At 41.0% G+C, this 27,695-nt stretch overlaps 1 protein-coding gene across 1 annotated transcript in view; it reads right to left on the reverse strand.

Moving 5' to 3' along the window:
• Window positions 1–476: 476 nt before the first annotated feature.
• Window positions 477–27,695, reverse strand: part of LOC119177103 (alanine--tRNA ligase, cytoplasmic) — a 94,743-nt gene continuing 67,524 nt past the window's right edge. The window contains exons 16-23 of the mRNA XM_037428489.2: window positions 20,614–20,754; window positions 20,103–20,215; window positions 15,226–15,334; window positions 10,552–10,671; window positions 10,157–10,276; window positions 4,620–4,706; window positions 4,408–4,521; window positions 477–752 (exon numbers count right to left, since the gene is read on the reverse strand). Coding sequence (XP_037284386.1) covers window positions 576–752; window positions 4,408–4,521; window positions 4,620–4,706; window positions 10,157–10,276; window positions 10,552–10,671; window positions 15,226–15,334; window positions 20,103–20,215; window positions 20,614–20,754 — 981 coding nt within the window. The 3' untranslated portion in view covers window positions 477–575. The remainder of the gene's footprint in view (window positions 753–4,407; window positions 4,522–4,619; window positions 4,707–10,156; window positions 10,277–10,551; window positions 10,672–15,225; window positions 15,335–20,102; window positions 20,216–20,613; window positions 20,755–27,695) is intronic.

Consider the following 27,695-nt stretch of genomic DNA (forward strand, 5'->3'; position numbering starts at 1 on the left):
CCACGGAATAATAAAAGACATTTTCTAATAACAGAAAAGGTTTATAAAACTGGACACATTCCACAAACATACAAAAGCAAAGCAATAGAGGAGAAGGGTCTAAATTCACCGAGGCCATAAACATAAAGCACGTTGCTCCATTGTCCAAAAACTTGTCTGATAGATGCATACACATAAAAGTAACGTAATAGAGAAGTAAAAAAAAAGACAGACAAACAGATTGGAGGTCACTTCACTCCAGTTCAGAAGTATAGTAAAAAAAATTTTTTGAAAGAGCACCAGTCCACCACTAGTACCATTTTCACATGGGTCCTATTTGCACGTACCACTATACACAGATTTTGTATTCCGTTTTATGAAAAGCTTCTATCTAAGAAAATTTCCATACTAAAATATCCAGAGATAAACCATATCATGCAAAGCTGTTAGAAATAGTGTGCATTTTTGAGCAGCTAATAAGTCTCCTTCAAAGTAGGTGTGGTTGTTTTCATTACAAAGTACCAATTTATTACTTTAAATACTAGAAAGAAAAACCAGTAAAAAAAGGAGTGATGTTTCAATATCCTGCGTAGGCATCAGCAGGCCAGCTTGAGCTTGGCAAATTCATTGGCCACCTGCAGCGCTTTCTCAATTGAGCCTACATTGTTGCCAATAGCCTGGGCAGACTCCTCTCGGCCACCACCTTTTCCACCAATCACGTCGGACACTTCCTTCACCCAAGCATTGGCAGTAAGACCCCTTGCAACAATGCCCTGCAAGACACAAACATGATCTTGTAGGTTCACAGCCTGAATTCACTCTAATAAAACCGAAGCCAAACTACAAGCAGGTTTTGTGCCATAAGGACATAGAAGCAAATGTTACATAACAGCACAATTCAGAGTGCTCACTTCTAACAATAATAATAATTGCTGGAGTTTAATGTCTGAAAACCACGATATGATTATGAATGATGCCATAGTGGAGTGCTCCAAAAATTTTTACCACCTGCCGTTTTTGACTTGAAACTAAATATAAACACACGAGCCCCGAGTAGTTTCTCTTCCATTAAAAATACGGCCGCCGCAGCCAGGTTTCGATCGCCTGACCTGCAGGTCAGCAGTAACCCACTACAACGACTAGACCACCATGAAAGGTTCTCATTTCCAACATTTATGCCATTATGCATAACCCACTTGCCAGGTATAAACTAATGTTGGAAACTGTCATTTTGTATTTTGTATTCTTTTTCCTTAACAATATTAATAAACTATTTTGTCTAACAGAGAAAAATGAACCCTTAAAATTTCCACTACTCTCCTTTATCTCAACTTTCAAAATGCAGAACTGCTATTTCAATTGTGTAATATAGGATGCATGTGCACTATCATGCAGCATAATAACAGGTATAAAATAAATGGATCCTGGTTGTGCTAATGCAAGTACAATACAACTACAGATGTGAAACTGGGAAAGAATGTTTACAGCTTTTCGGAGAAAATAAGACTGCTTTACAAAGTAGGTTGTGGAAAGAATAAGCACTGTGAAGTAAAACACAGGAAAGATAGCTGCCCAAATGGTGTGTCAAAGCTCACAAGTCACATCTATACTCCCACAAAGCAGTTGTGCTAACAGGTTGAAATGGTAATCCTTTTCTAAACACAAAAAAGCTACAGTAACCTGTCTACAGAAGGACATCAGAAGTAAACAAATATTCACATGCATCTCGCTTTTACAGGATGCTTCTAATTTAGTATTGAAGTCTCTCTTTTTTTTTTTCCTGAGGTACAATTTCATACTGAGGCCAGTTTTAATCTCTTTGGACAAACAGTACACACTTTGTTTGGTTGTATTAAATTTTTAAACACAGCTTCCCAAAACAAAACTTATAAACATTTGGCAGTAAATCAGTAGCAAGCAAAGAACACCCGTATAATAAAATAAGAGTCAAGCTTTGCTTATATAAAGTAGATTGTCATTAAATAGAAACTGAAGGGGCCAAGAAAAATATGCTCCATTTAACAGGAGTTCTGTTTACGGAGAGATGACTAGAAATGCACAATAACTGCAGAGGCAATAATTCTGTTTAAGCAGTAGTTCTGTTTAACAGATTTTTGTTTACTGAGAGTCTACTGTACTCTAAATTTTATAAAACATTATAAAATTTCGAGCACATATGTCAAGCAGCCTAGGCAGCACATGGGCAAACACTAAACGCTAATGAACTTTACTTCTCATATTCACCCTAATTTAACACAAAAATCAAACAAAGTTGTTCTAAAAAAGAAAAAAAAAACATTTCTACTTTTCGTTTTCAGGTTCATCAACTTTTGGCTACTGTAATGACATGAAAATCTCACGGCTAGTTCAACTAGTATTCACTTTCTGTGCATGAGACTAAAACATTTGCACGGTGCATTCAATGGCACTGATCTAACTGGCACAAAAACTGCCATGTGTAGAGCTTTTGCATGCACTGAGCTATTTCTCATCAGTTGTATTTTAGAATAACTGTTCTGTGCCCTATCCTAAGCAAATTATTTCATACAAGCATGCAAAGTGCCAAGCAGTAACGAACGACAGAAAGTTGAGCGAATCGGTAGAAATTTTTCAAATAAGAAATCTTGGGCACGCATACATAGTCGTGACTCGTGACTAAAGGGAAACAAGCAAATATAAACAAAAAAGAAAAAAGATCACCAAAAAGAAAATTGCCATTAATCCTAAAGATGCTCTGTGTGGCTTTTCATTGTTTTATGTAAAGAAACCTGGACTACAATAAACCCACAAAGCATGCACGTACGCCAGAAACCACTCTGTGAATTGCATAGACCAGTGGTTCTCAAATCAGGGTCGCCGGACCCTAGAGGCTCCGCAAAGCCATTTCTATAATACGCGAAACCTTCACCCGCATTTTTCTTTAAGCGCGACTGTGCCACGTATTGATGAACTGTCCAAAATAAAGTGACGTGGCACGTTTGTTTGATGTTTTTCGTTGCAATTAAAGGTAGGCTTGTGCGAATATCTGAATTCTTTAAATATTCAAACAAATTGTAGAATATTCAAATTTGATTCGAATTTAAAATATTAAAAATTTCGAAGTATTTACAATGAATGAACAGGAGTATATTAATCTGCATGTTACGGCTTGTAAAGGTACTGTGGCTGCAGTGTCAGAGTGCTAAACCGTGAAAGCACCCAACCAGAGGAAATCCACTTTGCCGCGTTGTCCCCCTGCAAATTTAAAGGGGCCCTGCAACACTTTTTGAGCATAGCCAGAAAACGCTCCCGATCGATAATCAAGGCTTCTGAGAACACGCGAGCCAAATATAGCGCAGCACGTGTCCTGCAATTTGCAGTAAATTCTCAAAGCTAGTTGAAAATTACTCCCTTCTCTTGGCAAATGACACCACAAGCTCAAAAATCCCTCGTCACAGCAATTGCATCAGCCATCGGCTGATTTAAACCTGGCACACTCAGTCATCACTGGAGCTGCAGCGGGATGCCGCGACGTGTCCATGCGTGCGGGCGTGATCACACTGAAAAGCCGCATATTCTAAGAAAAAATGAAAAAGAGGTGCTCAAGGTCACGACGTGCATGTGACGTATTTTCTTTCACAGTGCCATTCCTCCCTGCTTAGCTTTCAGCTATATTGTCGAGATGAAAAGAGAGAATTAAATTGCAGCGTGCGACTGATTTTGGGAACTCCGCCGCCCGTACTGGACTGATTCTAAAAATTTTGCTGTGGTAAATTTGCGATACAAGCTTGTTTACTGGTTCCATAACTACTTGAAAAAGTGTTGCAGGGCCTCTTTAAATGAACATGTTACTCTCAAATCAATTCATCATTTTATTAAGCTTAAAAGCTTGTTATGACAGCTAATATGCTTCATGTAAAATAAAATTTAAAATGTTACCTATTTTCCCAGTTATCACTAGCATCCTACCGAAACTCATATCCCGCTACTACTCAAAGTTATTCTAACTTTCTGTGAACAAAAAAAAAAAAATTGCGTAGAGGCCTTATTTCAATATAAAAATATATTGTGCTGCTTATAGTTAGGTCATAATAAATATGCCCATTTTTCTTTGTATGTCCTATACACTACTCAAATTCAATTCGAAATTATTTGACCAAAATCACTATTCGCTTTGAGCCTAAAATTCAATATTAGCACAAGCCTCATGAAAGGCACCTGTTTCACGCTCCATTTGTGTTAATTTACCTACGTATCCCCCCCCCCCTTCGACCCCTCCGCTGCAAGGGGTCCCCCATCACTTCCACCAGTCCACAAGGGGTCCCCGGCACATTCATGGCTGAGAACCACTGGCAGAGACAATGCCACTTGAACTTACACGAGTTATTCACTAAGTAATAATTTTGCCACTACATAATGCTCAGCTGTAAGCCTGAAATAGCAGTTTACCTTCGGCACTGTGCTCAAGCAGATGACCTTTCCCTTTTCAGTATCCTGGCTTAGAAACATGGCAGCTGCATTGGGCGTCAATGTTCTCACTTGTTTCAATGCAGCATCGAGAGCCTGCAATAAAAAGAGAGTCATGTCCTGTTCCCTGCACTATTGCAATGTACAAGACCACAGACACAAACACTGTGCTGCTACCATAAGCATTCACGCACCTTAGCATTGTCTCCAACCTCAAGTACATGAACAATGTAGTCGCAATCTTTCTTGTCCTCCAGAAGCTTCTTGACAGTCTCAATTGCCTGTGCAGAACAAACATTCAGAGATTTCATTTTTGGATGAAGACAAAAGCAGCAAGAAACAGTTTTCACAGTACGAAGTTATACATACTCCAATCCAGACACTAAAACAGCTAATTACCCATATTGGACTGTTTTCCTCATACCAGTGGGAGGCAGTGAAATGTGACATGTGGATACAACATACTTTACTTATACGTATTTAACACTTTCTCGAATCCAAAGTTCACTCATAAACAAAAATTCATCTGAATGTAGAGTTAGCATTGCTAAATGAAACTGTGGCATTCCCCTATGTTTCCGACATAAAAAAGAGAGGGGGTTACATGCACAAAACTTACATGTATTTAACACTTTCTCGAATCTAAAGTTCACCCATAAACAAAAATTCATCTGAATGCAGGGTTAGCATCGTTAAAATGAAGCTGTGGCATTTCCCTATGTTTACGACATAAAAAAAAAAAGAGAGGGAGTTACATGCACAAAACTTACACGCATTTAACACTTTCTCGAATCTAAACTTCACCCATAAACAAAAATTCATCTGAATGCAGGGTTAGCATCGTTAAAATGAAGCTGTGGCATTCCCCTATGTTTACGACATAAAAAAGAAAGAGAGGGAGTTACATGCACAAAACTTACACGCATTTAACACTTTCTCGAATCTAAAGTTCACCCATAAACGAAAATTCATCTGAATGCAGAGTTAGCATCGTTAAAATGAAGCTGTGGCATTTCCCTATGTTTATGACTTTAAAAAAAAAAGAGGGAGTTACACGCACAAAACTTCCACTCAATTAACACTTTCTCGAACCTAAAGTTCACTCATAAATGAAAATTCATCTGAAGGCAGAGTTAGCATCGTTAAAATGAAGCTGTGGCATTCCCCTACGTTTATGATTTAAAAAATAAAGAGGAAGTACATAAAAAATAAACAGGAAGTTACATGCACAATTTGCCTTCATAGAATAGAAAATTTGTTCTTTTGGCAGCTCCTTTTCTGCTGCGATCCAGTTTTTCTCACTTCCAAGATGGCTTTTGCCGATACCTTGACCACATGCTAACAAAAAAATTGTTACCCCAATTGGCTAGGTCTTCACACAGTTGCTTACAAAAGTCTGCAAGGCTGTCTTTGAGACTCAGACCTTGTTCTGCTTTCAGCCCATGGGAACTTTTCCTGGTCGATATCTGGCTAAATATGTCCCTTTGTGCCACTCACACAGGCCTCACATGCCCATGAAAGACACGAGGCAACTATCTTCAACATGGCAACATTTACTTTGCTATTCCGGGCAAATTATTTCATGGAAACGTTTTTGTGATGAATAAAAAATGCACTAATGCAAAAAAAAAAAAGGTTCGGCCGCTTAGCCTTTTGCAATCGACATACGCATACACTGTTCGGAAAGAGCTTCATTCCTTGTTTCACTTCCCTCATCTTTGGTGGTTAATGGTGCTATCTTCTGCAAGCTGTCCCTGCGCTGCTTGTTCATTCCAGAAAAGCGTTTCGTGGGTTTTTTTTTTTTCTCTCGCAATAGTTTAATTACAACAGTAGTATTTGCTGTGATCTCAAGGAGTGCCCAGAAGCATGAGCTCCGACACTACGACACCCTGTTCCAACTCTGAGGCAACCAACCGCGCAGCCGCCATTGACATTGCAAAAAGTAACAAACATTGTACCAAGCTACCACTGAAGCCTCAAAACGAACTGTTGATAACAACATTCATCACGAAATATGGCCGCCACCTTGCTGTCCATATGAGGACTGACTGTAGAAGAGGTAGCCTCTATCTTTCATTCCTCGAAGTACGCGCAGATACCAAGCATGAAGAGCTAATTGCAACCAAAGCACAATCAGGGGTGCTACCAGAATCTGGAAATCGTCATACTCCTTTCTGGACGACAAGCAGTTTTTTCTGGTTTTCCAGAAACCTGTGGCGTGATGGCGATGAATAGCCCTTCGCGACAGCCATGGCGACAGCAAATCCTGTCTTCATTACTCGAGAAAATAGCGTGCATGTGATTGGGCCTTTATGTTTCATATTTGCAGGAAGCGATCATTGATTGGTGCCGGTAGTTTCGTGACCTTCGCTCACAGCATGCATGTCAGCTGCGATTTCTCTACACTGGCAACGTTCGTGAACCTCACTGTGGTGCACAAATAATTGAAAAGGCAAAGAATGTGCTGCGCACAGATAGAAAGAAAAACAAAACAGCGCGGTAGCAGCCAAAAAGGAGAGTGGAGCGAGCCGAGGTGGCTGAGGGGGTGTTCAAGTGGGTTTACCATGCGAGTGCATTCATTACGCGAGTAAATACGATAAGTTCATTGGAAGAGAGATATCCGTTAGATTCAAGTAAATATAGTGGGCTGTTCAACGAAACCCACAGCTTCACAAAGTACACATAGCACAAGCACCACCAGAGAATATGCTTCTTTGTCTGTAAATGGCATACAAGCTTGTCCCATCAAAACTGAAAAATGCAGTAAAACTTCAATATAAATAACTTCTATGCAAAAAATACTGGATATTATTAGAAGTTTCATTGTCGCATACCTGCCAATCTAGTACCTAGCAGCACGAAAATTCGGGAGACCGCAGCGAACAGGGATGGGGGGGGGGGGGTGCATATTATAAATTACTGAGACATTTGCAATTTGCAACACCCTGTCGTTGCTTCCATTTACTGCGATTGCAAAAACACCCCGTTTTAGAGGCTCTACTATAGTGTTTTCGACATTTACAGGCATTTTCTTGATGACGGCAGTTTGTTTTCGTATGATCTGCTTCGCGTCCTCACCCTTTGGGAACATTTTCCGAAGCAACGGTCATGCATGATTACCAATCGTTAGGAGCAAGATGTGTTGCACGAGAAATCTTGTAAACAGGCACTCTGATCGCATCGTATCCCCTTTGGAAGAAACTTCCGATGTTGTCCTGCCTTCCCGCAGCATGAACGTACTTCTGATGCTTCTGTGAAGTGATGTGCACCTTTATAACAGCATTGCCATCGTTTGTAACGCTTACATCACAGGCGCATGTGGTACAGAATCAGTACTTGCCACCTTCCCGCAAAGTCACAAATCACGGAAACTCAGCTGCGTACCAGTCCAAAAGCACTTGTAAGTACTTCTTTGCTTTTGACCTCGCCATCGATCTAACAACTGAACTCTGAGAAGCACGCAACCCCAACAACATACCAAACACAACTGATGCCTGGGCAGGTGGCGTAGGCCTAGAGTTCAAATTGCAGGGGCCAAGACAGACAGGCACAAAAGATGTACCTTTTGCCTCGTCTTCTTTTGGTACGGTGGAGAGCGCATCTCAGCCTTTGCCCGGATGCGCGGTGCTATAAAGCCTAGAATATACTTAGAGGTACTCTACTTTTGCTTTTAAATGTTTAGCATGAATACCTTCAAGTGTGCTTAGCCATGACCTGAGCATAATGGAACTTGGCTACTGCCGCATAGGCAGGCCAGCGCAAGGGGTGCAAAACCAAAATAAAATTTGGAAAAATTTTCGGAGCAGTGAAATTTTAATTTTGGAGCCCTAAAATACAAATTCGGAGCAGGTTCCGAGAAAAAAAAACATACATTTTTTATCACAAACGAAAGACCAAATTTGGAGCAGTATAAGAACAGAAGGCTTACAATCACAAAAAAAAAGTTTACAAAGCATTCAACATCACCTTAATCGTGCCAAGTAAACATGAACACTGCTATTTCAATTAAAGTAGTATTTTGAACCACCCCACTGAGGAAACAATAATAAAATCCACATTACATGTTGCTGCATCTTTCAAATACTTCGATAAACTGTGAATTCAAATGTGAATCTGCCAAGCTGGCGACCTTGAAAATCTGGGGATTAGTCATACTGAGGAGTAGGGGCAGCAAAAAAAAAAAACAAATGAAACTGGTGCATTTTTTTTTTTTTTAAAGGGACCAGCAATGCGATACACTATTCCAAATGATAAACAACAACGACAACTCAAAATGATGACGGCATCTTTATGATGCAACTAGAAGCAGCGCAAAAGGACGACAAAAAAACATAGGTAACAGGACTTGCACCTATATATTTTTCAAGTTGTTTGCATGATGGACCAACTGCTTTGTTTCATCTTCATGTTAAATAAATGTTTTCTCTTTGTGAATGCCGTCTTGCTGTTTCATTCTAGGTAAGTTATTTTTCTTTTTTTTTTTCTGGGCTTCAGACTTTTGGGGGGTGAGCCTAGAACCAGGGTCGGCCTGGATTCGAGTCAAATTTGGTAGCTGTGCGGCGTATACACGCATGTGTATACTGTGCAACTGTGTCCCATGACTGGTGCTAAGAGCCCCTTCCAAATCACATACGCTTTTTCGCAGGGCACTAATGAACTGAGGCAAAGGTGGCTTTTAAACAGCGTTCTGTGCAGGTTAGAGCAAGGCCGAGAAATTTTCAAACGCCGCTACACCCTGCCCCTCTCCTCTTTTTTTTTTCTTTTTTTTTTTTTCATGGGGTAAGGTTTAGGCGACAACTTCTCAGCCCACTTGCAAGAGGTTCTACCAGATAAAGTAACAACGGCATGCGCTCATTGATCCGGGGACAGTACTGGACATTTATCGCTAGCACGACGCAACTAACACTGGAAAATGTTTTATGTGCCTTTGCTATGGCGACCAAGGTCTGGCGTTTGCAGCACGTCGACTCTGTTCGCGTGCGAAAAACGGCGCTTCCTGGTCTAGCTGCTAACATGCCATAGCTGCATTTGCCGACTAGGAAGTTCATATTTCCCACAAAGCGTTGGTGACTAAGGCAACAAATTTTTGTCTAAAAGTTGCGTTGTCCCGCCGTTGGGTATTCGCTGCGGTCAGCGGAGTGATGGGTGCATGGCTTTTTTACTTCAGCTGGTTGATCACATCTCGTGAGTTTCCTGACCTAATTGGAATATATCTGACACCGTGATTTAGGGTTGGGGTCTGCGTGCTTGAACTGATTGATGCAAACTGCAAGTAACCAACGTGGCTTCTATTTCTTGCTTAAATTAGCACAACTGAGAAAATTTTGAGGCTGGTCGTGCATTTTGGTGCACTGTGGCGAAATTTCCACGAACTGCATGGTTTGGCAAAGCTCGGCGCAAAAATGGGGATTTGTATCAAATTGGTGCAATCGGCACAGGGCATTACATGGAAGCTACCAAGGGCCAGCGCACCATTGGTCAAACAGCTGAATTACATGCTGTTACACGCGACAGCAAGTGCTGTGCAGCTGCAGCTGGCACGATACAAAATACAGCAAGAGTATGGCGTACAGTCCAAGTATGCTTTGAAGTAAATAACTTCATGCATGACGCGATCTGTTGACCTACTGAGATAAATAGATAGATAGATACGTAGATAGAAACAAAGTATCTACAGTATGCAAAGAAATGCTTTGCATTTTAAAGAAAATATAAATGGCATGCTGCGCACCAACTGCTGTGCCTGAGCTTTGTTGCTCCGGTCAAGGTCATCAAGCTTCTTCTTGAGGTTCTTTAGGTCAGTTCTCAGCTCATCCTTCTTCCAGTAGGAAATACTAGACTGAGAGATCTCCTGCAAAAAAGAAATAAAACTTAGTATTTTATTCATCTTCAAAGCTTAGCATCAATAAAAAAAAAAACTTCATAAGACGGCACGATACCAACGTCGAAGGAATTCTTGTACATCAACAAGAGTAACATAGCTTGGTACAGTATCATACCATACACACAAAAACAACATAACATATTTTCCACAGCTGTATCTAAACTCTTCTATTGATTTCCGTATCTCAAATGATACACACACCTGTTCAAATCAAAATATGTTAAATGGAAAGAGCAACTAACCTCTGTGAGCTCAACGATTTGCTTGACAAGATCTTTTCCTTGGGCAGCCTGAGACACCTTCTCCACCTCCGTCCTAAGCTTATTCACCTCACTCTGGTAATGCTCCGCTTTTTTCACTGCCTGCAGACAAAGGGGGATCGTATAATTACAGCTAGCACGATGACTGGCAACACAACAGGACGGGAACCATATCTGAGCACTGAAACCTGCACTTTGGCTTCAGATTGTACAGCAAAAGCTGCATTTTTTTTAGTTTGTCTATTGTCATATGTTCTTTATTTTGGTTTTTGTCTAGGCAGTAAAAATATTGAGAATAGGCTTAATAAAGTGAGTGAATAATGAACTTATTCATTCACTTAATTACTGTATTTTCTGGCATATAAGACACAGGCAGTGTTCCGATTCTTAGACAGCACGTAGACAGTCTACGCAGACAGCTTAGAAGACAGCACCAAGTTCATGCTGTCCGAGAAATAAAACACACCTGGACGGCTTTTATGCGACGCGGCGCCACCTCGCGTCGAGAAAGAAAAGCTAAGATAAACAAGTGTAACTGTTGCATTTTCTGGATTATTTTAGTTTGAAATCTAAAAAAAATTAAGCGTTACTCACACTGAGCTTCTGAAGAAGCGTCTACTTGTGTGCAGACGACCATTCTGTCTAAATCCAATCTATCTGAGCAATTCGCGGAGCCGCCATCTTGTTTGGACAGCAAAGTAGACTGTATCGTATTTGTCTACGATGCTGTCTTCTCGGAGCTGTCTATTTTGCTGGCTATGTGAAAATTGGAATGAGACTTAACATGGCCACCATTCATGTAGCTGTCTATTTAGCCGTCTGCGGTGAGTATTGGAACACACCCACACTGTTTTCACCAATATTTTTGCCAGTGCGTCTTGTACAAAGGTGAATCTTATATATTCAAAAAATCATGCGATTCCAAGAGACTAATATGCTGATATTTCATTTGTGAGTACAACAAACACAGCGTGAGAGCATTCATAGAAGAATGCACTGGGCATGGTATTAAATGTCAGCTACTTTCTGTTCAAGCAGTGCAGTGACCACGAGGATTATGGCCCCTTTGGAAGCTACCGTTGTTAAGGGCATTATTGTGTGCTCTTTGAATTATTCTTAAAAAAATCATTGAAGCGGCCCCCAAACAGTAATCAACTTCCCATTCTTTTTACTTGTGGGTTGCAAAGACTGAAGCACAGAGACTAATGCAGCAAGAAGGGCAGCAAAACCAACATGCCGTCTAAAGTTATTCAAGTTAGAAAATTTTACATACAAGAAAAAATTAGCCCCATATCTGCACATTACACTGCAAATGTCGTCAAAAGACGTCTTGCATCAAGAAAGAGTGAACAAAACGTTTATTTGATGTTCTGCGCAAAAAAATCAGTGAATGGTATTCTGGAGGAATGGTATTCTACCCCTTATCACCTCAGAGACGGGCACGCACGGCGTGCCCGTCTCTGAGGTGATAAGGTGTAGAACGCAAGGCGACGGGTAGGTACCACTGTGTCGTCTTAGCAAAGCGTTAGAAACACTTGCCGTTTCGTGCAAGCGTTGCATGGCCAGCGCAGCGTTATAAAGGCTACGATCCTTAAAATTACTTATCTATGCCTTTTCTCGTAAGAAATACCCATACATAATATTGACGTGCTGTTATGGTACCTCAGATATGTGCAATAATTGCTTTTTAATAGACAATCGCACAAGTATGAACGCTGAACCTTGAGTAATATTGGTGGGCGCTGCGGATGGGGTTGGCCGTTTGGAGTATCGTTTGGTCACTTTGGTGCTGTTTAAAATACCGCTGAAGGTGGACAAACAGACAAATGTACAGACAAACAGACAGACCAAAATTTTTGCGTCGAAGGTCTCCAAGAAAGACTATCGTCTTTAAAAATGCCTACCCTCAACTTGACTATTTACAAGGGATCATCTCACCACATTTCACTCGTACTGACTAGCCATATGATGTTCGCAGGATCCCCCAATGAAATGAGCTGAAAGCTCCTTTGTAGAGGAAGCTCCCAAACCATTGTTGCTTGACCTTTTTAACGTAATGTTGTTGATGTCTTTGCCATAGTACAGAATATAGTGCCTGATACCCGATTAAAAGAACGTAAGCGAACACTACTGTTTCAAAGGCAGGTGTTTTCTGCCATTCTATACAACAACATCCTGTGTAACTCCCTCCTCTACTTCTGGGAAGAGAATTTGTAGAAAGATCAGAGCGGTGAACCCCTGTTGACCATTCTTAGGTTGTTTAGTGAGCCGCCCAGAAAACTACAATGGTGAAGGCACATCGATTCAATGAAGGGGATTCTTTTTCAACAACAATACAACAATCAAGAGCCTTCCATATATTCAGAAGAAGGCGATATGATACTGTATAACTAAAAACATTGGAGCTAAATTTAGAAACTCTGAATTAACATAATATTCACAAATATAATTAATTACACCGTTGTGAGAGAAAAATCTCACAAAGGCGCACTGGCGGCTATCAAAATTTTTACTGTTACTGGCCATATTGCACAGCTTCACAAAGCAACTTCATGCTAGTTTTTACCATCTCTGTTTTGATAACAGATCCGTATATGACACTGCATAACCAAAAAGATTTGAACTGAATTGAGAAACTCTGAATTGACATTGAGAATAGTGAGAGAAAAATCTCACAGAAGCAAACTGACATCTAGCAAAACCTTTACTGTTACTGGCCATATTGCACAGGTTCACAAAGCAACTTCTTGCAATCAGTTTTTTGCCATCTCTGTTTTCATAACAGATCCGTGATATGATACAGTCAATCCCGAATATAATGAACTCGAAGGGGATCACGAAATAGTTAAATATATCAATAATTCAAAATACAAAATATATCCATTTAAATCTTAAATTAAATAATTTCAGGCCTCGGAAGTCAGTACAAGTGCAAACATTAAGATTTGCTCACAGTGTAATGAATAACAAGGTGTCAACTGCAAGTTACTGCACATTGTTTCGTATGAAAATAGTCCATAACCTTGTCTTGCTTCTTGCGCGCCATCAAGTACCAGTCATTCTCAATATCAGTGAAGCTATTCAAATAAGAATATTCAGCTCCTTCGGCCAACGTTCATTGATGCACAACCCAAAACTCTTATTTAGTGGTAAACAACTGCGTTACTATTGTGATAGCAATTGTATGGACACTCTTGGCGGGTTTTTCCTGTTGCCGCCATGTTCCGTAACAAGTCCAAATCTGTAACATGCCTCGGTGCATCGTAACTTTCACAAGCCAGTAAAAGCGTGCAAGTGCTGCTGAAGCAGAGATCAAATAAATGGGCCCATCTCTGTTGTCTGGAAGGAGCGTAAGACTGCCGTTTAATGGTCCAACAGAGAGGAAAACACCAGTCCTAAACGACGATGAATAAACACAAGGGGGGGGGGGGGGGGAGGGGAGATCACTCAGCAACAATGAACTTGGATTTTAAGGGCGGTCGCGATTGCTAGCGCGCTTGTATTTCGGCAAGTATCAGTGCGCTTGCAGTGCGAGGGGACTGTGTGAAAAGAGCACTTCTTCCTAGAGCGGCCCTCTTTGCTCACAACAGCGCGTTTTAGGTGCTCCATGATATCTGATCCAAAAGAGCTGGCTGCCAGCCTTACTTCGTATAACATTACAAATTTCTGCTATTCTGTTTACTGAATTGCATTCAATGCGCCGTCGTCTTGTTGCCAGAACTAATCGACCAATCTTGAAAGCCACAAGTTGCCAACTCTCGGTGCGGCAAGATGACAGCGTGACAAGTCCACCTCCAAAAATCCGTCGTCACCGTAGTTTCCATCAGCGCCTAATCTGACATTCCCTCGGAGGTGAAGAGACGGTTGTCCGCATTAAAAAAAAAAATTAAAGGCAAAAAAAGGCAAATCTGAAAATCGTCGGGAGCCGCAACAGGCGCACAGTTAAACCATGCACACGCGCACTGCATCGAAAAGCAAGAGTGAATGAGACGGACACAGACACGTATACCACAAAAAACTATTTGGTAAAGCGCCCTCCATATGCAGCACGGTTTCACATATGTGACGCTAACTACAAGCGTGGCACTGCCAACGCAAAAGTAGTTTTTTTTTTAGTTTTTTGTTTTTGCACAGTGGCAAGATTGATGGCAACACCGCCTCATGGGGCACTGGCCCACTTTCTCGCCTCCCGCTCACTCGTGCGCAATCACGAGTGCTCGTTCTCGCCTGCAGCACCGTGCACGCTGCTGCCTCGTGCTCATACCAAAATCCGGTGCGAAGTTCATAGGTTTTCCGTGGGAAAAATTCCTTATACTTGTATCTCTCTGTTACTTTGCTACGTAGAGGTCACAAATACATCTGCTTCTATGGAGCAACAGCAGGGAATAAAAAAATCGTTATATCAAGGAATTCGTTATATGTAGGTTCGTTATAAGCAGGTTTAACTGTATACAGATTACATTGCAAAGAATTGAGTTGCTGATTATGAACTAAAGTTTTTTCTGCTCCCACACATGCAGAATTAAATGATGGCTTACTATAGAAGAAAAACCATAAGCTCTATATTATCATAGCCCTTAACTACTTTGGTAAACACAATGAAAAAAAAGCAAATGCCTGAAGTGACACACACGACATGACCAGCTCTTTGCCCACCTTAGTTGCTTCAGGACCTGTAAGAGCAACAATCCTGCGAATGCCTTTTGCAATGGCTTCTTCTGTAGAAATAACGAAGTCTCCAACATGGCCTGCACGTTTGAGGTGGCTGCATGGAAAATTATTTAATCAAAAACTGTTCACTGTCTATAATAGTAGAAGTTAGATGAATGTGGTTAGGTAAGCTGCAGCAACTGCCACCAAAAGCAAGCAAGCCGCAATTGTATTCCGCACATTAGCACCCACACACAGCAAGCAGCAGTATGCTCTCCCCATTTCTGTCTGTATGTGTAACAAAAAATGACGCACATGTGATGAAAAAGAGAGGGAATTAACTTTTGCTATGCTTGAATGCCTAAACACTTCAACGAATCTACTAAGTCATTTTCTGGATTCGTAACTTACAGAGTAGAGCTATCACTCTAATAAAACCAGTGAAAATATCGGACACAAGTTATAGGGTTTATCCCTTTTACGCAAGTGATAGAGTTTGCTCCTTTAATGAAGTCATTCAGTCATTACTTGGAAAAGCATTGCAGGGCCTCTTCAAGATTTCTTAACTTTCAGCAGTATAGAAACAAGCCAGTGTACATAAAAAACGAAATCGGTCAGTAGAAGAAAAGTTCACACAGCCTGCAACCATTCGGGCTACACTTTATTATAAAAAATAAAGCGTCCCCCTAATGATGGGCACTAGGGGCAATGTGACCCAATGGCGAGATTTACCGTACACCACTTTTCTTGGTTGCCATAGGCATTTTGCTTGCCACGGGTTCAACCCATATTCCCTGAAATTTTCCAGCTTTGCTTGCATATTATATATATATATATATATATATATATATATATATATATATTGTATTTACTTGCATAATCCTCGGACTTTTTTTTTTTTTTGTGGAAAACAGATGCAAAGCTGGCGGGTGCGAGAATTACACGGGGAAAACTTTCCACGAAAACGTACAGAGCGAAAAAGAAAACGAAGTGGCCGCAGGTCGGGATTCTCATGCCAAAACAATAAAAGCACAGGTTCAACACAAGGCAAGATTTATTTGAGACACAAAAGGCGCAGACACAAAAGGCGCAATCAAATAGTCGAGAATTAGAATACCATATACAAAGCTTGAGGGCGTTGCGGGCGTAGCGGTAGCGTTTGTTGCTCAACAGGAGTCCGCAAAAGGTAAGCCAACGCCTCCTCTAGAAAGATGCCTGAGGAATGGCTGGCACTCCCAGCGGAGTTGTTCTGCCTTCAGTTTAAACAAGCGCCGCGCGGTAGCGCTCGAAACCGACACTATCATCACGGCGGCGGACGGTACCAGCTAAGCGTTTTTCATCTGTGGCCCATAGGCGCGCGTCAATCAAGAATTGTTCGAGACCTGCAACTGTACACCACTGTTTCAGAGGCTGTGCAAAGTTTTGCGTTGTAGCACCATCCACCACAGGTGACGCTAGCAACCGAGAACATTCTAAAATGAAAGAGGGAAAGGGTGTGGCAGCTGTTTTTCTTCTCATGCGGCAGGCGTCTAAATAGAGGAGGCGTTGGGTAAGCGAAGGACGTCAGTATTGGGCTGATGGCCATTTAACAAAATCGTCTGCAGTTGCCTTCAGAAGAAATAAAGTTCACCATCAATCGCAGTCTTAGGCACACGGAAGGCCCAACATGTCTTGCTGGCTTTCAGATGCCATCACCAGTAGCGAACACAAAACTCGTCCACTCCGAAGGCCTACCGGTGGCCCTGTTGCCGCTGTTTAGTGCATGATCAATCACTTTCAACTTGAAGGCAGCTGTGTAGCTTCCGTATCGCCCCATAACGTAACAAGATTACAGACACAACATACAAATCACGCCGCAACGCGCACTTGCCACTTTGGCTTGAATTTAATTGGATTGAATTTCGGTGCAATAATAGTACGCTCTATGCTAAGGAGATGGCACTAGATGGCACACGCTATCATCATCAGTGGCTGGAACAAGCAGACGACATTATTGCGGCAATTTTTGGGGGTGTGATAATTACTCGAGGAAAAAAAGAAATCGTATTTTTGTCGGGCGATGTTGGGGGTGCGAGAATTATGTGAGTGCGAGGATTATGTAAGTAAATACGGCATATAGTGAACATACATAAAGTATGGTATAATCACCCCTCTGGAAAAAAAATTTCCGGTTACGCTCCTGTTGGCCCTTCATTTCCGAGAGGTACAATTTGGCACTTAAATCACCCCTTTTGACCGTATTGGGTAATACATTATTAATGCAGGAATGTGAACTACAAGAAGATAAAATTGTACACATCTGGAACGCTGTAAGAAAAAATCAGTCTTTCAGAAGTGCCATCTTACAGGTAATCCCACGTCTTCTTGATGTAATGCTGCCCTTTTGATAAAGTCATAAGGCCATTATTTTATACAGATTGATGTTTATGATAGCCAGAGAACCATATTTCACCAGGCAAAATTAAAAGGAGCACAGAAGAAGTGTGAAAAGCAAGGAACACAGTTTGTTAATGACACACACACATTTTGACAGCTCCGAGCTGTGCATTTCTCTGTCAAGCAACATTCAGCTATATCAATAAGCTGTAGCACTGGCTGAATTTTTTTCATAGGTGCATCTATTACGCTACGAATTCTCCAAATTTGTTATAAAGAGGATGTAACTATATGTAGGTTCGGTACGAAAATTTAAAGAGTAAACACACAATTTAAACAAAAGGGGCACTGAAGGCAGAGCTCAGCTAAAACACTTATTTAGTGGTAAAAACTGCGATATTATTGTGATAGCAATTACATAGAGACGGATTTTCGCCATTGCCACCATGTTTCATAACAAGTCCAAACAGACAACATGCCACTGCACATCATAACTTTTACGAGCAGGTAAATGCGCGCGAGCGCTGCTGCAGCTAAGATCAAATGAGGCGGTCCATTTTTATTGCCTGGAGGGCGCATACGATAGCATACCCTGCGTGTTAGAACTGCCGTCTAATGCTCAAACAGAAATAATACCATCCTTCTTGAACGAGCGTGAAAAAATGCGAGGAGGTGAGGGATCACTCGTGTTGCAACAGTGAACTTTTATTTTAAGGGTGCGGTCGCGATTGCTAAAGCACGTGTCATCTTGCAAGCATCAGTCCGCTTTCAATGCGAAGAGACTGTAAAAAAAGCACTCCTCCCTGGAGCAGCTGTATTTGCTTACATATGGGTTTGTAGAAGTTCGGCGATATCGGATCCAAAAGAATTGGCTGCCAGCCTTACTCTCTATAACATTACAATGTGATGCTATTGCATTCATTTGTGTTGCATTTAACACGCTGTAGCATTGCCATAGCTAATCGGCTAATTCTGAAGACTACGTTCATGCGAACTCAGGGCGGCAGCGCAAGACGGCAAAGCGCATGACAAGTAGACCTCCAAATATCTCTTACTGTCACAGTGGTCTCAGAGAGTTTCCATCAGCGCCTAATATGACATCACCTCAGTAGTAATGACACAGTTGTCCACATTAAATTTTTTAAAAACCTGAACGGTGTTGGGGGACACTCATGGTTTCACTGCACAAACCATGCAAGCACACATCGGCATCAGAAATAAAGAGCACAAGACACGGCTACACCAGAAAACTATTTGGTAAAGCGTGCTCTATATGCAGTGCGGCCACAAATGCGTGAAGCTAACAAAAAGCGTAACAACACAAAGTGGCATCACCTGTGTCACTTTAAGTGCAGTCTAACTTCAGAAAACATATTTTCTTGCAGTGGCATGGGGAGTACGACGGCCATTTTAAATATGAAATAACATATATTTGTGTGTGTAATCCACTCCCTCACCCCCCCCCCCCCCACCACTTGAGAGCCGCAAGATGTCCACCACTGAAATTTTTGGAGAAAACCCTAAACAGATCGTACGTTTAAATACTGGCATTGCAATTTAAAAGACAAGCGAAGCCTGGCTAATCCTTTAGCTGTGACAGCATCTCTACATCTTCTTCCTACTTGAGACCTACCACCAACCAGCCGCTCATGAGAACTGCTTAAAAATAACATATTATTACTTGTTTTTAAAGAAGCTGAGCAAGCAAGCATAAACATCAACAGCTGGGTGTGAAGTGCAAAAAATTGCTAGCAGCTAAGTACAATTAAAATACTTGTCAAAATTATACTACTTTATGCAATTAGCACCATACCAGTGATATAGACAAAAGGCTCAAAGAATGATACTTTCACCATATACCGTGTTTCCGCATAATTTTTTCCTCTCTCTCTTTCATATTGCAACAACATGAAACTAAGATAGCTGTTGTTAACCTTTTCCAGCAGAAATACTCTACTAAATGTACTTATATAATTAAAGTTATTATATGCAATCGTTCAAAGGTCACGTCAGATCATTTTGGAAATGTTTTAAAGGATTATGAATGCTATATATTTGAAAGTAAGCTTTCATGGCAGCCATAAAACTTTTTTGCAGTTTTCAGGGACCGCTAATATCTGATACATTGAGTGCTATTAATAAGAACTAACAGCAAATGATGCCAAGGAAAATACAGGGAATTTTATTAGTAGTAATTGTAATGTACAAGTCAATTTCTACTATTAACATCCTCTATACTTTCCTTGGCATCATTATTTGTTTGTTCTCATTAATGTTGTGCTTGACAAAAACAAAAAACAAAAAACGAGCCCTTAAATTTATATTTCTCTCCTTAATGAATGCTATGCCACACAACCTTTCGGTTTCGGTAGAGAATTCTGGAACAGAAGGAGTCATAACAAGCATTTCTTGCTGTAGATAAATATTTAAAAAAAAAAAAGGATTTTGAAAATTGTAGTAAGCTCAAAACAACAACAACAGAACGACAAATCGAAGTGGGAACTCACGTTCCTCCACAGAATTCTATGGAAGTCAGAGATCCTGCAGGACTTGAAGGGTCTTCGAGCAATTCTGTAATAGGAACGCCGATAGAGACAACACGTACAGGGTCAGGGTAAGTCTGGAAAAAAAAAAATGCACTGTTAGTCATTCTACACTCAGCAACTTCACTCAAGTGATAGCACTCCATTAAAACTCGTCTCCAAAGCTTTAGCACGTAGCTGCCAGTAAAGCAGTGACTATATGTAATCACAACCTACCAAAGGATACACGCATGAGGTACTTGTATACTGAAACTGTGTGAATGCACCAAATTACACCAAAAGGCAGCAGTGGTAGTTAGAGATTACAAGAGATGTCAAAAAAAATAACTTAATGCAATACATTTCAGTTACTAACGAAAGGTCAAAAGTCATAAGAACCTGCAGGGCCTTTTCCAACACACTACGAATAAATACAAACAGTAGAAATTAACCCATGATAAAAAAAAATGCATTTGTCAGAAAAGTACATGCTTACCTCATTGAAAACTGCTCTTAGTCCTTGAATGGCCTTTGCAAGAGCAAGAGGTGAATCCTTGGCGTACACGACCTCATTCTTTGAAATCATTTCAATTGCATGTTGTTCAGTGGCTTTTACTTCTGCTGGTGACATCGGCTTCTGCACATAATACATTACATGCATTCAGGTTAACATGGTAATTTCAAAACGTAGCTAGTCACCAGGAAACTAGATAGCTGTTTAACAGTATGTTCATGGTAACAGTCAACGTCACTGTAACAGAACCCATCAGAAATAGGGGTGATTATACAGTACCATGTAGTAACAAAATAAAATCACGCCATAACTCCGCAAGAAACACTGGGGTCTTATAGTGAGTAATTCATATCTGTGGAAGCCACCTTCAACGCACATTCACTGGATGAGCCAGTAGGTAGGACGTGTGATGATTCATTGAGGCACCATGCTGATTATTACATCCCCCCAAAATTGATACAGAGAATATTAGAACCACTGCAACCTTTCATTACAGTTATTTCTAAACTACAATATTTCTTTTACTTGCGACAGCAGTTACATATTAAAACATAGACTAATGCTAAAAATATAAAGATTGCCAAGGTCCCATCACTTGTTCCCAACAACAGGTGTGCAATTACATGATGGAACAGATGTGGCTTCAGCAAACTAGTCATATGATGCTCTAAGCACCTAGGAGCACGCATGGCCATGGCTTAATATAAGAAGTCAGTAACAATTATGATCAAGGAGAACTCTGCTACAATACATTGAGGCAAGCACGTGTGCATGAAGCATACACACTAGCAGGACCAAGGTTGACAAGCACGAGCTTAAAGGTGATTACTGCTATAATCATGTAAAACTTTTGATGCCTTAAGTTCTAATGTTACGCAGTTTATTTTGCTTTGAAGTCTCCATTAAATAACATTTTGTTTCTGTGCCAGCAGCTCCTGCTGCTGTCTGTTCCTAGTAAGGCCACAAGTGGCAACTGTATAACCATTGCTTTCTACCGTTTTAGCATTGCAAAGTTCGCTTCGTGCTGACTGCCGCCTGGCTGCTTATTGAAGATAGAAGACCGAAGCGATCGTGACCGTGCCATCTCCGTGACGCTGACCAACCACGTGATGTCAGCGACGACAGCGCCTTCAAACCCATAAAACCGAAGTGAAGCGACGAACCACCGGGATTTGCGGCCACAAGTGGCAACTGTCTAACCATTGCTTTCTACCATTTTAGGTATGAATTTTTATTGTTATAGCTGCTACTGAATTTTATGTGGCCAGCAGATCCCTCTTTTTGAACATAGGTATTGATGTGTGTAGTTATCGTGCTCGCATTGGTTTGTTCTTTGCTTGCCGAATGCCTAAATGTTTCTTCGGCAGCCGTTTCTCTGCCGGATCAGGTCTTATCCGTGTACTCAACCCTAGGCCCTCGACTCTCTTGCTGTAAATGTGTCTCACATTGCTACTGCTTTGTGCTGGCGACGTGGAGGCAAATCCTGGTCCTAAGATCGAGGACGTTCTCAGCTTGCAAAAAAGTGTCATGATGAAACCACGTCCAGCCTAACTAAAATGAAACAGCAGATCACAAGCCTTGAGTGCCACCTCTCAAGCCTAGAAAACACCGTTCACAAAGTATCGGACCTGACAGGAAACGTTGAAACTGTCATCGACACTGTTCAGGAAGTAAAAGAAAATGTTTGCAAGACAAACGAAGGTCTTGCTGACATCGTGGACGATATGAACAATCGAATGAGGCGAAATAACCTTATAATCAAAGGCCTTCCAGAAGAAGAGCACAAAGGGTATGCGGAGCCTGAAATAATAGTCAAAAAATTCTTTTCAACACATCTGAAAATTGAGGCTGGTGACATCGAACGTGCTCATAGATTAGGAATACCCCGACCCGACTTTAACCGCCCTATCATAGTGAAGTTTTTGAGCTTCAAATCAAAATTAGAAGCTCTGTTTAGCGCCCCAAAGTTGAAAGACCTACAAAAGCCCAAAGTCTGGCTTGAGGAAGATTTCTCGCCGAAAGTCCAACTTGCCAGAAAGAAGTTACGTGACTACGCTAAGGCTCAACGTAAAGGCGATGAAAAATATACAGTGCGTTTTAACAAGCTTCAGGTGCATGGTTCTACATTCTGTTATGACTCGGTAAATGATTGCGTTGTCATGGTGTCAAAAATAAACAAAGCCCTCCTGAATGACCCAGTAAAACATGTCACCACATGTCAAACTTGTCAAAATCGGTCTCGCTACTTTTATTTAATTTTTTGCGTTTATAAAAAGCTTGATGCAATAAGCGCCCTCGTGTACACGTGCTCAGCTTATATAGTCGTAGGTACGGAATCATGGTTGACCGAGGACGTAACAAACAGCGAACTTTCGTTTCCATCACCGTTTGTTCAGTTTCGTAAAGATAGAATGGGTTGTCGAGGTGGTGGCGTTATTATTGCCATAAAAGAAATCTATCAGCCATTGTTTCTTCCCTCAGATTCCCCCCTTGAAATTGTCTGGGTTTCATCATATCTCGATCACATTCATTGCATAATTGGTGCCTGTTACTGACCCCCTGATTGCCGGCAGGATTTTGTTGAGCTTCTTCAGGAAGCCATTGATTCCATTCTCCTCAAGTTTCCTAATTCTTTTCTAATACTTGGTGGCGACTTTAACTATCCTTCAATCAACTGGTCCACTTTATCTGTCCCTGCTCATCCTAATCGCCGTGAACAGCTTAACTTTCTGCGCCTTCTCCATTATCACAATCTACAACAGATTGTGCAGGAACCAACACATGACAGCAATATTTTAGACCTTATAATAACCAATCATCCCGACAGCACTAAAGTTGAGATCTTGGAAGAAATAAGTGATCATAGGACAGTTCACTGCTCTCTGCTTCTTCCGCATGCCAAGAAAACAAACGTCCGAAAAAATATACTTAACTACACACGCGCAGACACTGATAAGCTTAACAGATTGCTAGAATCTTTTTCGGATGAATTTATATCTAACTTTCCCAATCAGTCTACTGAACAAAACTGGTGCTTATTTCGTGACAAATTAAAAGAAATTGAACGTCTTTGTGTGCCGGTGTTTACAATAACTGAAAGAGCGGATGATCCATGGTTCACCCGTGACATTAAAAGATGGCTTAATAGAAAAAAGAGAGCGTACACTAAAGCGTCGAGAACGAACGCGTCGGAGGACTGGCAGAAATATAAAAAGATTTCCAAACAAACAGAAACCGCAATTTCGGAAGCGAAAAATAAGTACTACAATGACACGCTACCTAACATGTTCAAAACTGACCCTAAGAAGTTCTGGAGCACTGTAAATCCCAAGAAAAGAGTCGGTGCCAGCACTCTGTGGAGAGGATGGCAACACCCTGAGCTTAGCCGGCTGTGCTGAAAAACTTAACCTTTTTTTTTCTGAAGTTCACACAATCGAGAGACCGCTCGATAGCAACCTAAATTTGCCACAGCTAACTATCTCTAATCAATTTTCTCCCATCACAATTACTGCACACGGTGTAGCTTGTGCAATAGATCGTTTAGCTCTTAAAACCAGCCCCGGCCCTGATGATGTTAGCGCTAAGCTTTTGAAACTAACCAGCCACTTCTCAGCCTCTTTGCTCGCGTTATTTTTTCAACAATCTTTAGATACCGGTTGCTTACCAGAGGACTGGAAATCTGCTTACATAATCCCAATATTCAAATCTGGTGATAATACTCAGCCCAATAACTACAGACCAATCTCTTTGACATCCATATGTTGCAAACTTCTCGAACATAGCCTGTTCACAAATATAATGGCTTATCTTAATTTAAATAACTTGCTCCTAAACAAAAACACCGTTTTCGTCAAAATTTCTCAGGTCAATCGCAACTTTTCGAGTTAATTACTGACCTTCATTCTGTGCTTAACTCTTCCCGTCATGTCGATGCCATATTTATTGATTTCTCAAAGGCATTTGATAGGGTCCCTTACAAACGTTTAGAACTAAAAATTGGCAATCTGAAGCTTGAAAACAATACAACACAATGGATACTGGAATTTCTTACTAACCACTTCCAATCTGTAAAACTAAATAGCTACATCTCGAACCCTACTAGCGTTTTATCCGGTGTTCCCCAAGGCTCGGTTCTTGGTCCTCTTTTGTTTTTAATATACATTAATGACATAGCATGTAACATAAGTTCGCAAATTCGGCTATTTGCAGACGACTGCGTTATTTACAAAGAAATAACTTCCCCTACCGATAATACCATTTTACAATCTGACCTCGATAAGCTGGCCGAGTGGTGCGACACGTGGCAGATGGAAATTAATATAGGAAAAACTAAGCACTTGGAATTTAGTTCTGCTCTAATTTCTTTGCCTAAGTCATACACCATAAATGACATTCGAATTGATTCAGTACAATCCTTTAAATATCTTGGGGTATTTTTCACAGCCAATCTAAACTGGAACACTCACATTGAACATATCACTACTAAAGCAATAAAAAAACTTGGCATCCTCAAAAGGCGATTATACCTAGCCAACAAAGAAACTAGACTGCATGCATACGTTTCCCTGATAAGACCATCGCTAGAGTATGCTTCAATAATATGGCACCCTCACACTGAAAATTTAATTTACCTGGTTGAATCAGTTCAAAACAAAGCTGCGCGCTTCATAACGTCGTCATACTCACCGTATGAAAGCGTAAGTTCCATACTGAAACCACTTAATCTGCCCTCCCTTGCCACGCGCCGTAAACTTGCAAGGCTATCTAATTTTCACTCACTCTTCCACAGCAACTCCCAGTTTGCGCGCAACACACATTTCAGCCCATGTTGATCACCCTAACAAAGTTAATCCCATATTTCCGAGAACAAAAAAATACCGAAACTCGCCCTTAGCCCTGTCAATAACCAACTGGAATTCCTTGCCAGCTGATGTAGCCACTCTAACAGAATCATCATCCTTTCTGAAAGCGGTAAAAGTGTTCTTAGAAGTTCCAACCGATTAATGTAGTTATGTGGTGGTGTTGTTTATGTGAATTACTTGAATATTTTTGTGTGTGTTATTCGTGCCTACGCTTGTTACCTGGAGCCTATTGTATTTTTATTAACGTACCTTTTCTTTTGCAGAGTTTATATATACGTTTTTATTATCCTTATCACCACTGTTGTGTGTACTCTTTTTTTTTTCAATTTTTTTTTCTATTTAAGCTTTATATAATGATGCTTCTGAATATTTAATGTATTTTACACATGTTGAAAATCTTCCTAATCCCCCCCTATGTAATGCCCTCCAGGTCCTTAGGGTATGTAAATAAATAAATAAATAAATGCACCCAAGAAGCAAAGTCACTTCCACAGAGAGCCTACATCACTTCTTTACACCCAGTATTGCCCTTCGTTGCAACACATGCCCAATGATGTGCACAGCAGTAAACAGAAAATAAGATGTCTCGATGACCGCTGGCACCACTACATGACCATCTGTAAATCAAAATCGGTTAGTCCAGGTGCAAGCCATCATCAAATTTTCGATGATGATATATAGTGTTCCTTGGCGCAAGGGACACGTTATGGCCAAAGAGTGCCAGTACATGCGACGAAAGATTTGGGCTATGGGTATGATGAGTGGCTGTAAAAGGGCCTAATATTTCTCACTCTAAAGGTGGGTAAACATAGAGGGAATGAAATTATGAGAGTGACATGAAATGTGTAGAGTGAAAACTAGTGGTCAATGGTTCTGATGATAAAGCTATAGAGAGATTATAAAGCACGAATGTCTCTCCGGCGTCCTTGTCTCCAAGGGCCGTGAAACATGTGCTTTGTAATGTATGTACGGCAGCAACAACCAGTTGTGATAGGTTTTTCTACAGATTACCACGGTAGATCAGATGGAAGTTGCAAACATCTTTTAAAAATGCAAATAATGAATAGTGTTTGAAAAGTGGATCTCTACAGATGAACATCGCTGGGTGAAGAGGCATTTGTTCTCGGTAGGATGTTGGAAAATCCTTTTTTCGAATAGGATCTGATTCACTGCACTGTATCAAAATATGTAGGACACTAAGGGGTTCGCCACATTTCTCACACATTGGTGGATCACCACCGGTCAGAAGGTGTGAGTGTGTACTATAGGTGTGCCCGATACGTAACCGACAGAGTGCTACTTCTGTACGACGTGTTTGTGATGTTGGTGGCCAGTCACCAAGGTAAAGCTTGATTAAATGTAATTTATTATGTACTTGTCTGTCCCATGTACGCTGCCAATAATCCCTCAGCTTTTTTTCTCAAAAAAGGGTTTCAAGTCCATTACGGGGACAGCTACAGATGACTACGGAGTGTTCGCATGGACTGATGCTGCAAGCTTATCCGCTAGTACGTTTCCCTCAATTTCACGGTGTCCTGGCAGCCAGCATACTACTACATGCCGCTTCGATGCGTAAATGGCACAAAGGAGAGAGTATAGCGAAACAATGACAGGATTTTCGTACTTTATGATGGCTCTTAAAGTTTTTACAACCCTTAATAAATCCGTGTATATGACTGCATTACTTATTTCTGATTCTTTAATGTGTTTTGCTGCCACCAGTATTGCATAAGCTTCAGCTGTAAAAATGCTTGTGTGAGGGTGGAGAATATCGACATCTGAAAAAGATAGGCCCACCACGGCGAAGGACACGCCCGCGCGTCTTTGATGCATCAGTGAAAAATTCAGGATAGGTATATTTGTGAGCCAATTCGCAGAAGTACATCTGAACGTGTAGGGGTGGGGCATGCTTTGTCTCAATCATGAAAGATGTGTCACAATTTATGACCTGCCATTGCCATGGCGGGGCGCATGTAGTAGAAGGCATTGCGCGGTGTTTGAGCAATGGGACGCCCGTGTCCACAGCTAGTGCTCGAACACGCAGCGAGAAGGGCCGTTTCAATGTGAGTCAGTTTTAAAAGAGCTGGGAGATAGATGTGTTGTTTACAGTAGGGTATGTAGGGTGGTCGGTCCTTGTGGTTATCTTAAAAAAATATGTAAAAGACAGGTACAATTTTTGTATATATAGCGACCATTCATCTG

Source organism: Rhipicephalus microplus, chromosome X (assembly GCF_043290135.1).
Source record: "Rhipicephalus microplus isolate Deutch F79 chromosome X, USDA_Rmic, whole genome shotgun sequence".
Classification (NCBI taxonomy): Eukaryota; Metazoa; Arthropoda; class Arachnida; order Ixodida; family Ixodidae; genus Rhipicephalus; species Rhipicephalus microplus.